We start from the raw sequence: 15,291 nt of genomic DNA, 5'->3' as shown, positions 1-15,291 counted from the left end.
ATGCCAGACGACTCGCGATTAGCTTGGCAGTAAAGTGGAAGGCTACCGTTGCCTTTATCGCAGACCATCCAGTCCTTCCATTGCGCTTTAGTGTTTTGCTTCAAAAGCTTCTTCTTCTTCTTTTTTTTTCTTTAGTTTCCCTAACCTTGTTTCAATCTGAGCACTTGTTGATGTATTGACGAGGACCTCGTTAAGAACTCGCCACCGGCAAAATTAACTATTTCAAAATATGTTTGTACCTGTTCCAATTTCGAAAATGAAAGTAAATGGGGAATAACAAAAGAAAAAAAAATTCGACTCAAATGATCTTGGCACGATGAATGACCAAAACCACACAACGCATCTCAATTATACTATTTAAACAATGCAAAAGTACCAGTCCCCAGTGATGGGAAAGGTTTAAGTTAATGTATCATTTCCATTTATTTAATGGGACTTTTAAAAGGTTAGTTGTGCTGCACACTTGGTTTCACTCAGTCAAAACTCTGAGATACTTATACCGCTCACCGTGAAATGGTGGTGAAACATCGGGTGGAGGAGGTTGGACAAAATATATCATTCCTACCAAGTTACATCCAAACTAGGTGACTACTTTAAGAAGAAGTCAAAAGAAGCGATCCCAAAATGGTAATGAGCTAATGACATTTAACCTTGAAATTGATCTTATTTTGCAATTTTTTGATGGGATTTGCAAGACATGAGGAGGCCTCTGTCCTCAGAAGTTTTACAAAAATTGGTGAAAATAGGACTATTAGTTTTAGCATCACGGGTGATGAAGGTTATGGTCAAGTTTCATCGAAATTGTGTGTGTGGTTTTGGAGAGGAAAGAAAATACCTATTTTGGGGAGGGGAGGGGGTCAAACTATTTTTTGGCAAATAACCATGCGGAATTGGGAACACCTATTGTGGGGAATTAAATGAAAGGGCTTTGGTGCACACCACTACAGAAAATGACCTTCAATAATCGTAACGCACGTGCACACTGCACATGCGTACACCATAACACACACACACACACACACACACACACACACACACACACACACACACACACACACACACACACACACACACACACACACACACACACACACACACACACACACACACCAGCAATCGAAGGACCAAGGGATCACTATTGTTTCAACCCTTTCACCTCAACACAGCTCAGTTGGATTGGCTAGCAGCTTGGAAAATTTCCCAAACAAATGGCAATACACAAATAACAAGGAACAGGAAGCATGTTCACAATCTCACCAACATTAAATATATATATTTAATAAACAGCAGGTGATTCAACATCACAGATATTTTTTAATGCCAATAAATGGTGGAGTTCCTCAACAAACGAATCCCATGCTGCTAAACACTGGGTCAAATACTCAATATCGTCATATGCCATTGACTCTCCAAAAGATCACCAGTTATGATTCGTTACTTGTCTTCATATTCCCTTCCCATCCCCCACTACCCCCTCCCCCCAACCACCATTTGTGCTGCAATGTGGATTATCCTAAACAACTGCATTTATTCTGAACTGGTACAGAATCTTGTGAAGCTGAAAAAAAATGCACCTGAGAGCTCTGCGATGGTAATGGTGTCCAACGTGTTGAAAGAGGTGTCCAGCTTCAGAGGCTGTCCACATCGCTGGCAGACGAAGCTCACATTTGTCATGGAGGTCGAGCCTTCCATGTTTATGGGCTGTGAATGATCCAGTAGAGAAGTCAAGGTTTCAATAAAGATGAAGCGGCAAAGAAACAACACTCAGACAAAAAGCAAAAAGAAAAACATTTGTATTACAAATTATGACCTTCTTATTTGTTGAACCAAATCCAAAATTAAAGAGCAATTTGAAGATTCCATATTTTAACAATTAAAGATTGTAACATCAAAATAATAGAGTGATTTCCAAACCCAACAATAATCAAAGGCTAATGCCATGTATCTATAAGCAAATTGTAAAAAACAAACTGCACAGCTGTAACCAAGCCTCAAAATGTCCAGCATAAGCCATGTAAACTCGAACATGCGGCTTGACGTGGCGGCAGTGAGGCACACAGGCCCAAATGCTTTGCTCTGGACACGTAGGGTCGACTGGCGCTTCCCGTCACATGAACGTGACTCACGGATTCGGACCGGAGTTATCCGGACCGACAGTGAGGGCAACATTATTTTATTTTTCAATATTTATTTTGGAGGCCTTAGAAGTTCCACTCGACAAGCCTTAGATTCATCCAAAAGTGTTTCAATGTAGAATGTTCTACATACGAATGCAACATTATTACTTTTCTTGTCAAAACAACACATTGTGTTTGAAGGCGTTTAAAATAATTATGTTTCCAGATTGTTAAAAATTACCTTTGGATTATTGATTGGAACTTTTTTCAAATCAATAACTCTCCTTTCTCATGTTTCTCTGCTTCCTCTAATCATAGAAACATTTCTGCTTGGTATTTTGTCTTTATCAATTTGTTTTCTCATCTGGTTGCTTTATTCCAGGTAATCCTTTTATTTTCTCTGTAATTTGGTCCTTTTGTGAGTGACGCACGTAACGTTTTATCTTTCACTATTCTGAGATCACCTGTTATGGTGTGAATCTTTCAATACGGAAGGTTCACAATTACAACAATGCTGTGGTTTTCAAGTATTTCTCTACGTCTAGAGATTGTACATTTCCTTAACAAGTGAAAATATTTCACCTTTCACTTTGCAAAGTATACACAACCCTTGTTGGTTCTTTCCATTATAGCATTTCTGGAAGTTTATGCCACACCTCCTTCCGTTGTAGCATTTCCTCAATATCGATCATTTATACCTTTTGTTAGCCTGGTGTTGGCTTAGCGGTTAGGGTGCCGGCTTGGGATCCTAAGATCCTGGGTTCGAATCCCGGTCGATCGCTGAATTAACACCTGGGGGGTTGACTCAGCCTGTCATCCTGCCGAGGTCGGCAAATTGAGTACCAGCTTGCTGGGATGAATGATCCCGGTGTGTACCCCGGTTTAGAATAGGTACACCGTATCCCTGCGCATCGTAAGAGCATGACCAAGGGTTGGCGTCAGGAAGGACATCCGGCCATAAACAAACAGTGCCTCAAACAGGGAACCATGATTGTCATGGGGCCCGCAAGGCCAACCCCCGCTCTCGCAGGGAAAAATGGCCTTAAAACGATCATTCTTCTTCTATTCTATTCTTCTTCTATACCTTTTGTTATCAAATGTAATTTTGATGTCATTGTCTTTTCCCCTTGCTTTTTTCTTTACATGAGCGAGGCTATGGAATAACAAGATATTGGGTGCAATGCATGTTTGGCGTCATTGAGGGAAGAATGAGACAAAACAGCCTCCCGAAGTTGGGTCCGTTGTTGAGAGAAGCGAGGAATGAAAGAGTTGGTGTGCAGTCAGCATGGAAGTATAACCAGAAGGAAGTTACTGGAAGAACCCGTGCCTTCTGGAGTTGCTGGGGAGGTCAGAGGTGTCATAGAGCAGAGGGAACAATGTTAGAGAATTGTGCTTCAGCTTCATCACGTGAGACTCCTAATTTTGAGAGCTTTAGATTCCATCAAATACAGGAGAGGCAGATCTGATGCTGCGGGGTGGCGTACCACATTGAATTGTGTCAGATAAATGCCTTGTAAACTTTGAGTAGCTCTGATTTCCCAAGGAAAGACTTGGCTCAACGGAGGATGTCCAGTCTGTGGAGCTGGCTTTGAAGGCCAGCATTACTACGTGGTCGGCCAAGGAAAGGTCATGGCTGATGGTGAAGCCTAGATGTTCAAGAGGCTGAGCCACTTCTAGTGGGCATACATGAAGTGGCCAAAACAGAATGGAAACACCTGGGTAAATGAGACGCCAATGAAGCAATGGCTTACACACAGGTGTGGCCCATGTGCTAATTAACCAAATAAAATCCCAGCATACTTAGGATCATGTATAAAAATGCTGCACACGCCTGGTCATCTACAATTAGAGCTAGCATGGCTGCAAGAGGAAACCCCCTCCCCCACCCCAATGCCCCCTTCCCCAGAGCACGTGTGGTCATCCAATGGTTTGATGAGCATGACACTAACGTTATCCATACGTCATGGCCTTCTCAATCACTAGATCTGAATCCAATCAAGCATTTATGGGATATTCTGCAACAACGTTTGAGAGAGTTTTCCACCTCCATCAAACAGGTGTGAGTTGATTGACTTTCTCGTGGAAGAATGGTGTCGCATCCCTCCTGCAGAATTCCAGGCGCTGGTAGACTATGCCACGGTGCATACAGGCCCGTACTTGGTGGCCCAATGCCCTATTAATTATTAAACAAACATTCCATTTGCTAAGATCTAACCGATCATTTACAATCTATTGTGGCGTCCCCATAACTGGACATTTATATGTCTATAACTAGAACGCCACTCAGTAGAGCGCATACTCCCGCCGTGGGTCAAGTTGGAATAATACGTTTTGTTTAACATCCCCTCTCCCCAAAACAATAAATGAAAAAGAAAGTAGGCCCTAACTGTCAGAGAATTTATTTTGATATATCTCGGAATTGGAGGAGAAAAACATCATTTAAGAATAAGAATAAAAGCTTTAATGCAGTAAAACAGAAAAAAAATCCCAAAAAAATTCCCCAAAAAAATTCCTGGATCCGGAATAATATCCTGAGCTTCACCAAAAACTAATGAATTCTTCCTTATCTCAAGGGCAATCATCCCACCATCTTTCATCCAAATCCGTTCAGAACTTTTCCAGATACGTATCTTGTTCACGAACACACACACACACACACACACACACACACACACACACACACACACACACACACACACACACACACACACACACACACACACACACACACACACACACACACACACACACACACACACACACACACACACACACGAATGCATTACTCCCTGGCAGGAGTAATTATGTACAGTAGTTTGGTTCTGATAATCTCTTGGTGAAGTGTAAAAATGAGAGGGGCACTTTGCAAGTACAGTACAGTAAAAGTTTAAAATTGAAAAAAGCTGAACTTGCTCATCTCTTTCTAACGTTGAAGTTTTTTGCCGAAACGTCGGTTCTACCGACGAGTAAGTCCAGATTTTTTCAATTATACACTTTTGCTGTTTTAATTCGACTGGATGAATAACAACAACCTCCACCGATATATTGTAAGTACATTTATGAAAAATTATTTTATTTCATATAAACAGTTATAGAGTGGTTAATTCTTCAGTGCAGAAAAGGGGAATGACGGGGACGGGGACACACGGACACACGGACACACACACACACACACACACACACACACACACACACACACACACACACACACACACACACACACACACACACACACACACACACACACACATAGTAACACACACACACATAGTAACACACACACACACATAGTAACACACACACACATAGTAACACACACACACATAGTAACACACACACATAGTAACACACACACACATAGTAACACACACACACATAGTAACACACACACACATAGTAACACACACACACATAGTAACACACACACACATAGTAACACACACACACATAGTAACACACACACATAGTAACACACACACACATAGTAACACACACACACATAGTAACACACACACACACACACACACATAGTAACACACACACACACACACATAGTAACACACACACACACACACATAGTAACACACACACACATAGTAACACACACACACACACACAGTAACACACACACACACAGTAACACACACACACACAGTAACACACACACACACACAGTAACACACACAGTAACACACACACACACAGTAACACACACACACACAGTAACACACACACACACAGTAACACACACACACACACAGTAACACACACACACACACAGTAACACACACACACACACAGTAACACACACACACACACAGTAACACACACACACACAGTAACACACACACACACAGTAACACACACACACACACACAGTAACACACACACAGTAACACACACACACACACACACACACACACACACACACACAGTAACACACACACACACACACACACACAGTAACACACACACACAGTAACACACACACACAGTAACACACACACACACAGTAACACACACACACACACAGTAACACACACACACACACAGTAACACACACACACACACAGTAACACACACACACACACAGTAACACACACACACACACAGTAACACACACACACACACACACACACACAGTAACACACACACACACCCTAACACACACACACAGTAACTAACACACACAGTAACTAACACACACAGTAACTAACACACACAGTAACTAACACACACAGTAACTAACACACACAGTAACTAACACACACAGTAACTAACACACACAGTAACTAACACACACAGTAACTAACACACACAGTAACTAACACACACAGTAACTAACACACACAGTAACTAACACACACAGTAACTAACACACACACACACACACACACACACACACACACACACCTGGCCAAATGTGACAAGGAATTTAGAATCTTTTTTTTTCTTCTTTTCTTCAGAGTTCAGACACTGTCAAGGCTCATTGAGGGATTATCGATGTCAAATCAATTATAATACTTTACAACAAATAAATTCAGATCATTTCGCAGTAAGCACTCAAAACAATAAATATTTATGACAGTGAACGATCAATATCGGAACGAGAGAAATCATATTAAGCACACATACAATTTGGTGCATCCTCCCCGGATTACACGGTAATCAGACCTAATGGCCGCAAACACAAACAGTCTCAACACCATGACCATCCTCATCGTCATCGATTTCGTCCTGCCGGACTTAGAATGGCAGAAGGCGCTCCAACTCCGACAAGTTCTCTCAACGGGTTCGCGTTGACCGAAGGATCTTGTACTCCACAGCTTAGTTCAAACTATTAACTCTACATAAACTTATTAACACTCAATGGGCCAGACATACCAATACCATGGCTCCTCGATCAATCCAAATCTCCCAGCCTTGTCAATCAGACGAGAAATGAAATGTCACTATTTTGCTGTCGTTACCTCAAATAACGGAAAATAGAGTGGACGACACGAAATAAAACTCAACACGAGGAGAAGAAAAGAGAACCACAAACAACACGGCAGATGTTAAGGGAAATACGAACCAGACCATGGGCATTGGGCAGGCGCGACAGGACTTCCTGGCCGGTTGTTTTGATGAACCTGGCGGTGTAGCAGACGATGACGCGATGGGCGGTGTCGACATTTTTTTAACGATGATTTTCAAGTTCCCGACGATTTGATTTACATCCTATTCGTATAAAAACACAGAGACAGAAATGCGAGTGATTCCATTTACTTTCGGTCGTCTTCACTTTGGACAATAAAGTTGATATCGAGGAGAGTTAGAAGGTGGAACCACAGTATAGTTACTCACCAAAACTGTGCACACAGCCACACATTCATAAGGACAGATGTGTCCTCGAGGCTCGATCAGGTCATTCAGACAGTATATGCTTTCCATGTCGCTTTGAAATGGTTCCGGCAAGCCGATTCGTTTTATGTTCGGCATTCATTTTAAAGCAGTTCGGAATCGGTGTTTAATACGCGATTTTGATTCGTCCTTGTCACACACCCAACCTGTCCACATGGGGTCGACCGTTACCTATCAGCTTGCCTACGCTCACCAAGTCAGCCGTTCTTATCGTCCACAAGTCAGAAATCCAAATAAAAAAGTTGGACTTGACATGGCCTCCTAAACTTTGTATGTTTTAAAGCGGTGAAACCGCGACAATATGTCATGATCCTAACTCCGTCAAATAGGGAATAATCCTAAAGGGTTCTAAAGGGTAATTATTAAGGATTCTAAAGGGTAGCCTAATAATTAAGGGTCTAAAGGGTAATTATTAAGGGTTCTAAAGAGTAATTATTAAGGGTTCTAAAGGGTAATTATTAAGGGTTCTAAAGGGTAATTATTAAGGGTTCTAAAGGGTAATAATTAAGGGTCTAAAGCGTAATTATTAAGGGTTCTAAAGAGTAATTATTAAGGGTTCTAAAGGGTAATTATTAAGGGTTCTAAAGGGTTGAAGTGCGGTGCTACGCACACAACCTGCTTGCCAAAGAGGTAGGCCACAACGCATTGGATAATCAAAAGAGTCTTTATTAGGAAAGCTCAAACTGTAGCACTGGGCGGGCTCGAGCTTGGAGCCCGCATATATGTGCCGGGGCCACGCCTAGTACCCGGGCGTGGCCGATCGGTCGATAGGCGGGGCATGCCTTCCAGTTCCCCGCCTGGATGTTCGCGCCACCTGCTGGTGCGTTGAATTCGTGTCCTCTTGCTTGTGTCCGCCACACGCGCCCCCCCAGAATTCCCGCGCACCTGAAGGGTGAGTTTGCGGGGAAGCCGGATGACCCGGCCGAAACGCCCCCTGGCGATGGGTGCCGGTCTGGGGGGTGGTGGGACGGCGGGGCTGGGGGGTGCCGGGGGTCCGACCGCCGGGGGGCTGCCTCAACGAGGAGGAAGAGCTGCTGGCGGGGGTGCCGGGGGTCTGACCGCCGGGGGGCGGCCTCGACACGGAGGCAGAGGCGCTGGCGGGGGGTGGTCCGGATCGAGGTGGGCCGGCTTGAGGCGGTCCACGGAAATGCGATCCGGGGCACCGCCGATGTCGACCGTGAAAAATTTGTCCCCGGTCTCCAACACGCGGAAGGGTCCGTCGTACGGGGGCCGTAGCGATGCCCGGTGGGCGTCGTGCCGGAGGAACACGTACTTGGCCGTGTGAAGCTCCGGGGCGACGTGGGAAGGTGGGCAACCGTGGTGTGGCGTTGGCACAGGGGCGAACCTCCGGGCGGTCTCCTGAAGGGCGGAGCGCTGTTGTGCCGCGGACCAAGGAGCCGTGGAGTCCGGGATAAATTCACCCGGTACCCGCAGTGGTTGCCCGAAGACCAGCTCCGCCGAGGACGCGCGCAGGTCGTCCTTGGGTGCCGTCCTGAGGCCCAGCAGGACCCAGGGGAGTCTGTCGACCCAGCCGCCGTCGCAGAGGCTGGCCCGGAGCGCGGCCTTCATGGAGCGATGAAAGCGCTCGCACAGGCCATTGGCCTGGGGGTGGTAGGCCATGGTGCGGTGTAGTTTCACCCCGAGCCCTTGCGCCACCGCGGCCCAGAGCTCCGAGGTGAACTGGGGGCCGTGGTCGGACGAGATGTCCGAGGGGGCACCGAACCGGGCAACCCAAGTAGCGATAAAGGCTTGCACCACCTCAGCCGCAGACGTCGCCGCCAATGGGACCGCCTCCGGCCACCGTGTGGTGCGGTCGACCATGGTGAGGAGGTGGGTGAACCCTCGCGAGGGGGGCAGAGGTCCCACCAAGTCGACGTGCACGTGGTCGAACCGCCGCTCGGGCACCGTGAACGGGGCCAACGGTGCCTGAGTGTGGCGGTGGACCTTTGCGCGCTGGCACGTGAGGCACGTCCTGGCCCAGTCGCGGACGTCCTTCCGGAGGCCATGCCAGACGAACTTTGCCCCGACGAGATTCTGGGATGCCCTCGCGCCAGGGTGGGACAGGCCGTGGATGGCGTCGAACACCGGGCGCTGCCAGCCAGCGGGCACAATGGGGCGAGGCCGGCCGAGGGAGACGTCGCATAGGAGGGCCGTGCCCGCGACGTCGAACGGCACCTCGGTGACGCGGAGGCCCGTGACGGCGGGCCGCAAGGCCTGGACGCCGGGGTCGGCGGTCTGGGCCTCCGCCATCCGGGCATAGTCGACCCCGAGGTGGACCGCGTGCATGGCGGACCGGGAAAGGCAATCCGCCACCGGGTTGTCCTTACCCGCCACGTGACGGATGTCCGTCATGTACTCAGACACGGCAGAGAGGTGGCGCTGCTGCCATGCCGACCATGGCTCAGCGACCTTGGCCATCGCGAACACAAGGGGCTTGTGGTCAACGAAGGCCGTGAACGGGCGGCCCTCCAGCAGATGGCGGAAGTGTCGGACCGCCAGGTGGAGCCCGAGCAACTCACAGTCGAAGGTGCTGTACCGGCGTTCGTGCGGGTGAAGCTGCCGGCTGAAAAACGCCAGCGGTTGCCAAGCACCACGCACCCATTGCTCGTGCACCGCGCCCACCGCGTAATCCGACGCGTCGGTGGTGAGGGTGATCGGTGCATCGGGCGCCGGGTGCGCCAGCATGGTGGCGTCGGCCAGAGCCAGCTTTGCGCCTGCGAGCGCCGCGGCCATCGGCTCCGACCATGCGATGTCACCTTTGCCCGGCTTGCCCCAGAGGGCCTCGTGCAAGGGGCGGAGGAGCTGGGCGACGTGGGGCACGAAGCGGTGGTAAAAGTTCACCATGCCCAGGAACTCCTGGAGCCCCTTGACCGTGTGGGGCCGCGGGAAATCCCTGACCGCCTCCACCTTGGCCGGTAGTGGGACGGCCCCGTGCTTGGTGATGCGGTGCCCCAAGAAGTCGATGGTGGTGACACCGAAACGGCACTTGGCAGGGTTGATGATTAGGCCATGCTGGCCCAGGCATTCGAACAGCGTGCGGAGGTGGAGCAGGTGGTCTTCCCGGGACGCGCTCGCGACTAGGATGTCGTCCAGGTAGACGAACAGGAAAGGTAAGTTGCGCAAGACGCTATCCATAAGCCGCTGGAATGCCTGAGCTGCATTCTTCAACCTGAAGGGCATCCTCACAAATTCGAAGAGGCCGAAAGGAGTGATGACGGCCGTCTTCGGGACGTCGACCGGTTGGACGGGGACCTGATGGTAGCCCCGGATGAGGTCCACCTTCGAAAACGCGGTCGTGTTGGCCTATCGGGCAGAAAAGTCCTGAATGTGCAGGACCGGGTAGCGGTCGGGGGTGGTGGCATCGTTGAGCCGGCGGTAGTCCCCGCACAGCCGCCATCCCGCGCCGGGCTTCGGCACGATGTGCAGCGGGGAAGCCCAAGCGCTGTTGGAGCGCCGTACGATCCCCAGCCGCTCCAGGTTGGCGAACTCCGTTTTCGCCATGGCGAGCTTCGTGGGCTCGAGTCGGCGTGCCCGGGCATAGACCGGCGGCCCGACCATGGGGATGTGATGCTCCACCCTGTGTTTCACGGCCACCGCTGAAAAGGTGGGCCGCGTGAGGGCCGGGAAACTAGCGAGGAGGCGGGTAAAGTCGTCCGCTGCCGGAAGCGTGCAAACTAAACTCACCGGGACGGAACCCTCCAGCAAGCCGCTGGGGAAGCCGCTCGGTGAGCCGCTCAGTGAGCCGCTCAACGAGCTGCTCAGCGAACAAGTGAGCGAGCTAAAGGTTTCTGCCTGGACACGCCGTTTGTGCTTTACGTCGACCAACAACCCATTCGCACATAGGAAGTCTGCACCGAGCAATGCCATCTGCACGCTGGCGGTCATGAACGACCATTGAAAGCGTTGCCCGCCGAACCGCAGGGAGAGGCAGCGCTTCCCGAACGTGCGGATGGGTGTACCGTTGGTGGCAAGCAACGCGGGGCCCCGGCCCGCGGTTCGCTTGTCGGATGTGTAGGCTGGGATGACGCTTACCTGCGCTCCTGTATCGCAGAGGAAAAGGCGCCCGGACAAGGTGTCCATGATAAAGAGGAGGCTGCCGGAATCACCGACGCTCAGGGCTGCTAACGAGCGCCGGCTTGGTAGTTTCCCGACTTGTCAAACGAGCACGGTGGGGCAACACTTCCTAGCCTTGTGGCCGAACCTGGCGTGGTAAGAGCACCAGGCTTGCGGCGGCGGGGGCTTCGGTGGCCGCGGTTTTCTCGGCATTGGTGGTGGTGGGCGGGGCGCGGCAGCGGCCACGAGGGACGCAGCAGCATCAGCCTCGGGATCCACGATGACCGCACCGTAACCCGACCGCGTGTCGCAAGCCGCGAAGAACTTGTCAGCCTCTGTAGCCAGGGCGCGGGGTTCTTTTATTTTGGAACCGGCCAGCGCGAGGCGTACCTGTGCGGGTAGCTGGCGTAGGAAGAGCGCCCGAAATAAGAAATCCGGGGCTTGGTCACCCAGCAACGACAGCATATGATCCATCCGCACGGATGCTCGTGTGTCGCCGAGTTCAGGAAGGTCCAGGAGGCGGTCGGCCCGTTCGATCTCCGTGAGGCCGAACGTGGCGATGAGGAGACGTTTGAGCGCCCCGTACTTGTGGTCAAACGGCGAGTGCCGCAGGATGGACATGACTCGGGCGGCAGTGCCGGGCCCGAGGGAGGCGACCACGTGGTAGTAACGGGTCTCATCCGCCGTTATGCCTCGAAGCTGAAATTGTGCTTCGGCCTGCACGAACCACACATCGGCCTGTGCTTCCCAAAACTCCGGGAGTTTTACCGTGACGGCGTTGTTGGCCATGGCGCGTTCGGTGGACAGCAACGGCTGAACCAATCAGGGTCACCAGTGAAGTGCGGTGCTACGCACACAACTTGCTTGCCAAAGAGGTAGGCCACAATGCGTTGGATAATCAAAAGAGTCTTTATTAGGAAAGCTCAAACTGTAGCACTGGGCGGGCTCGAACTTGGAGCCCGCATATATGTGCCGGGGCCACGTCTGGTACCTGGGCGTGGCCGATCGGTCGATAGGCAGGGCATGCCTTCCAGTTCCCCGCCTGGACGTTCGCGCCACCTGCTGGTGCGTTGAATTCGTGTCCTCTTGCTTGTGTCCGCCACACGGTAATAATTAAGGGTTCTAAAGGGTAATTATTAAGGATTCTAAAGGGTAGCCTAATAATTAAGGGTTCTAAAGGGTAATTATTTAGGATTCTAAAGGGTAATTATTAACGTTATAAAGGGTAATTATTAAGGATTCTAAAGGGTAGCCTAATAATTAAGGGTTCTAAAGGGTAATTATTAAGGGTTCTAAGGGGTAATTATTAAGGGTTCGAAAGGGTAATTATTAAGGGTTCTAAAGGGTAATTATTAAGGGTTCTAAAGGGTAATTATTAAGGGTTCTAAAGGGTAATTATTAAGGGTTCTAAAAGGTAATTATTAAGGGTTCTAAAGGGTAATTATTAAGGGTTCTAAAGGGTAATTATTAAGGATTCTAAAGGGTAGCCTAATAATTAAGGGTTCTAAAGGGTAATTATTAAGGATTCTAAAGGGTAATTATTAAGGGTTCTAAAGGGTAATTATTAAGGGTTCTAAAGGGTAATTATAAAAGGTTCTAAAGGGTCATTTTAACGGTTCTGAAGGGTAATTATAAAGGGTTCTAAAAGGTAATTATTAACGGTTCTAAAGGATAATTATAAAGGGTTCTAAAGGGTAATTTTTAACGGTTCTAAAGGGTAATTATTGACGGTTCTAAAGGGTAATTATTAAGGGTTCTAAAGGGTATTTATTAAGGGTTCTAAAGGGTAATAATTAAGAGTCTAAAGGGTAATTATTAAGGGTCTAAAGGGTAATTCTAAAGGGTTCTAAAGGGTAATATTAACGGTTCTAAAGGGTATTTATAAAGGGTTCTAAAGGGTAATTATTAAGGGTTCTAAAGGGTAATTATTAAGGATTCTAAAGGGTAGCCTAATAATTAAGGGTTCTAAAGGGTAATTATTAAGGATTCTAAAGGGTAATTATTAAGGGTTCTAAAGGGTAATTATTAAGGGTTCTAAAGGGTAATTATAAAAGGTTCTAAAGGGTCATTTTAACGGTTCTGAAGGGTAATTATAAAGGGTTCTAAAAGGTAATTATTAACGGTTCTAAAGGGTAATTATAAAGGGTTCTAAAGGGTAATTTTTAACGATTCTAAAGGGTAATTATAAAGGGTTCTAAAGGGTAATTTTAACGGTTCTAAATGGGAATTATTAAGGGTTCTAAAGGGTAATTATTGACGGTTCTAAAGGGTAATTATAAAGGGTTCTAAAGGGTAATTATTAACGGTTCAAAAGGGTAATTATTGACGGTTCTAAAGGGTAATTATTAAGGGTTCTAAAGGGTAATAATTAAGAGTCTAAAGGGTAATTATTAAGGGTCTAAAGGGTAATTCTAAATGGGTTCTAAAGGGTAATTTTAACGGTTCTGAAGGATAATTATTAAGGGTTCTAAAAGGTAATTATTAACGGTTCTAAAGGGTAATTTTAACGGTTCTAAAGGGTAATTATAGAGGGTTCTAAAGGGTCATTTTTAACGGTTGTAAAGGGTAATTATAAAGGGTTATAAAGGGTATTTATTGACGGTTCTAAAGGGCAATTATACAGGGTTATAAAGGGTAATTTTTAAGGGTTCTAAAGGGTAATTATAAACGGGTCTAAATGGTAATTGTTAAGGGTTCTAAAGGGTAATTATTGACGGTTCTAAAGGGTAATTATAAACGGTTCTGAAGGGTAATTATTACGTGTTTTAAAGAGTAATTATAATGGGTTCTAAAGGGTAATTATAAAGGGTTATACAGGGTAATTATTAACGGTTATAAAGGGTAATTATTAACGGTTCTAAAGGGTAATAATAATGGGTTCCAAAGGGTAATTATTAATGGTTCGAAAGGGTAGTTATAAAGGGTTATAAAGGGTAATTATTGACGGTTCTAAAGGGTAATTATAAAGGTTTATAAGGGGTAATAATGTAGGGTTCTAAAGGGTAATTATTAACGGTTCTGAAGTGTAATTATAAAGGGTAATTCTAATTGGTAATTCCAGAGGGTAATTTTAAAGGGTAATTCCAATTGGTAATTCCAGAGGGTAATTTTAAAGGGTAATTCCAACTGGTAATTCCAGAGGGTAATTTTAAAGGGTAATTCTGGAGGGTAATTCTGGAGGGTAATTCTGGAGGGAAATTCTAAAATGCAAAGGTTTTGATTAATTCGAAAGGGTAAATTAAAAGGGTAATTCTGAAGGGTAATTCTCAAGTGTAGTTTTAAAGGGTAATTCTAGAGTGTAGTTCTAAAGGGTAATTTTAAAGGGTAGTTCTAAAGGGTAATTATCAAGGGTATTTATAATTGGTAATTCCAGAGAGAAATTCTCGAGTGTATATCAAAACGGTAATTCTAAAGGGTAATTCCAAAGGGTATTTCCAAAGGGTAATTTTAATGGGTAATTCTAAAATGTAAAGGTTATAGATTAATTCTAAGGGGTAAATTTAAAGGGTAATTCTAATGAGTAATTCTAAAAATGGTAATTCTAGAGTGTAATTCAAAAGCTATTTCTAAAGGGTAATTCTAAATGGTTTCTAGAGTGTAGTTCCAAAGGCTAATTCTAAAGGGTAATTCTAAATGGTAATTCTGAAGGGTAATTCTAAATGGTAATTCTAAAGGGTAATTCTAAAGGGTAATTCCAAAGGGTAATTCTAAATGGTAA

At 46.8% G+C, this 15,291-nt stretch overlaps 2 protein-coding genes across 7 annotated transcripts in view; both read right to left on the bottom strand.

Annotated features, from left to right (window-relative positions):
• Window positions 1–7,253, bottom strand: part of BECN1 (beclin 1) — a 79,387-nt gene extending 72,134 nt beyond the window's left edge. For 3 of the 6 annotated variants that reach the window (XM_068122917.2, XM_078782183.1, XM_068122920.2), the window contains exons 1-2: window positions 7,192–7,253; window positions 1,575–1,701 (exon numbers count right to left, since the gene is read on the bottom strand). In XM_068122917.2, the coding sequence (XP_067979018.2) occupies window positions 1,575–1,692 (118 nt within the window). In that variant the 5' untranslated portion in view covers window positions 1,693–1,701; window positions 7,192–7,253. Of the gene's footprint in view, window positions 1–1,574; window positions 1,702–4,161; window positions 4,198–7,087; window positions 7,166–7,191 lie in introns of those variants that run through there. The other 3 variants (XM_068122915.2, XM_068122916.2, XM_078782182.1) reach the window with 3 other exon arrangements.
• The window catches only part of LOC137431519 (arf-GAP with GTPase, ANK repeat and PH domain-containing protein 1), a 709,868-nt gene that overhangs the window by 663,365 nt on the left and 31,212 nt on the right, over window positions 1–15,291 (bottom strand). The gene's annotated exons all lie outside the window — the stretch shown is intronic.

Source organism: Myxine glutinosa, chromosome 7, assembly GCF_964187855.1.
Source record: "Myxine glutinosa chromosome 7, kmMyxGlut1.1, whole genome shotgun sequence".
Lineage (NCBI taxonomy): Eukaryota > Metazoa > Chordata > Myxini > Myxiniformes > Myxinidae > Myxine > Myxine glutinosa.
The sequence above is the reverse complement of the archived record's forward strand: the minus strand, read 5'-3'. Positions and strand labels throughout refer to the sequence as shown.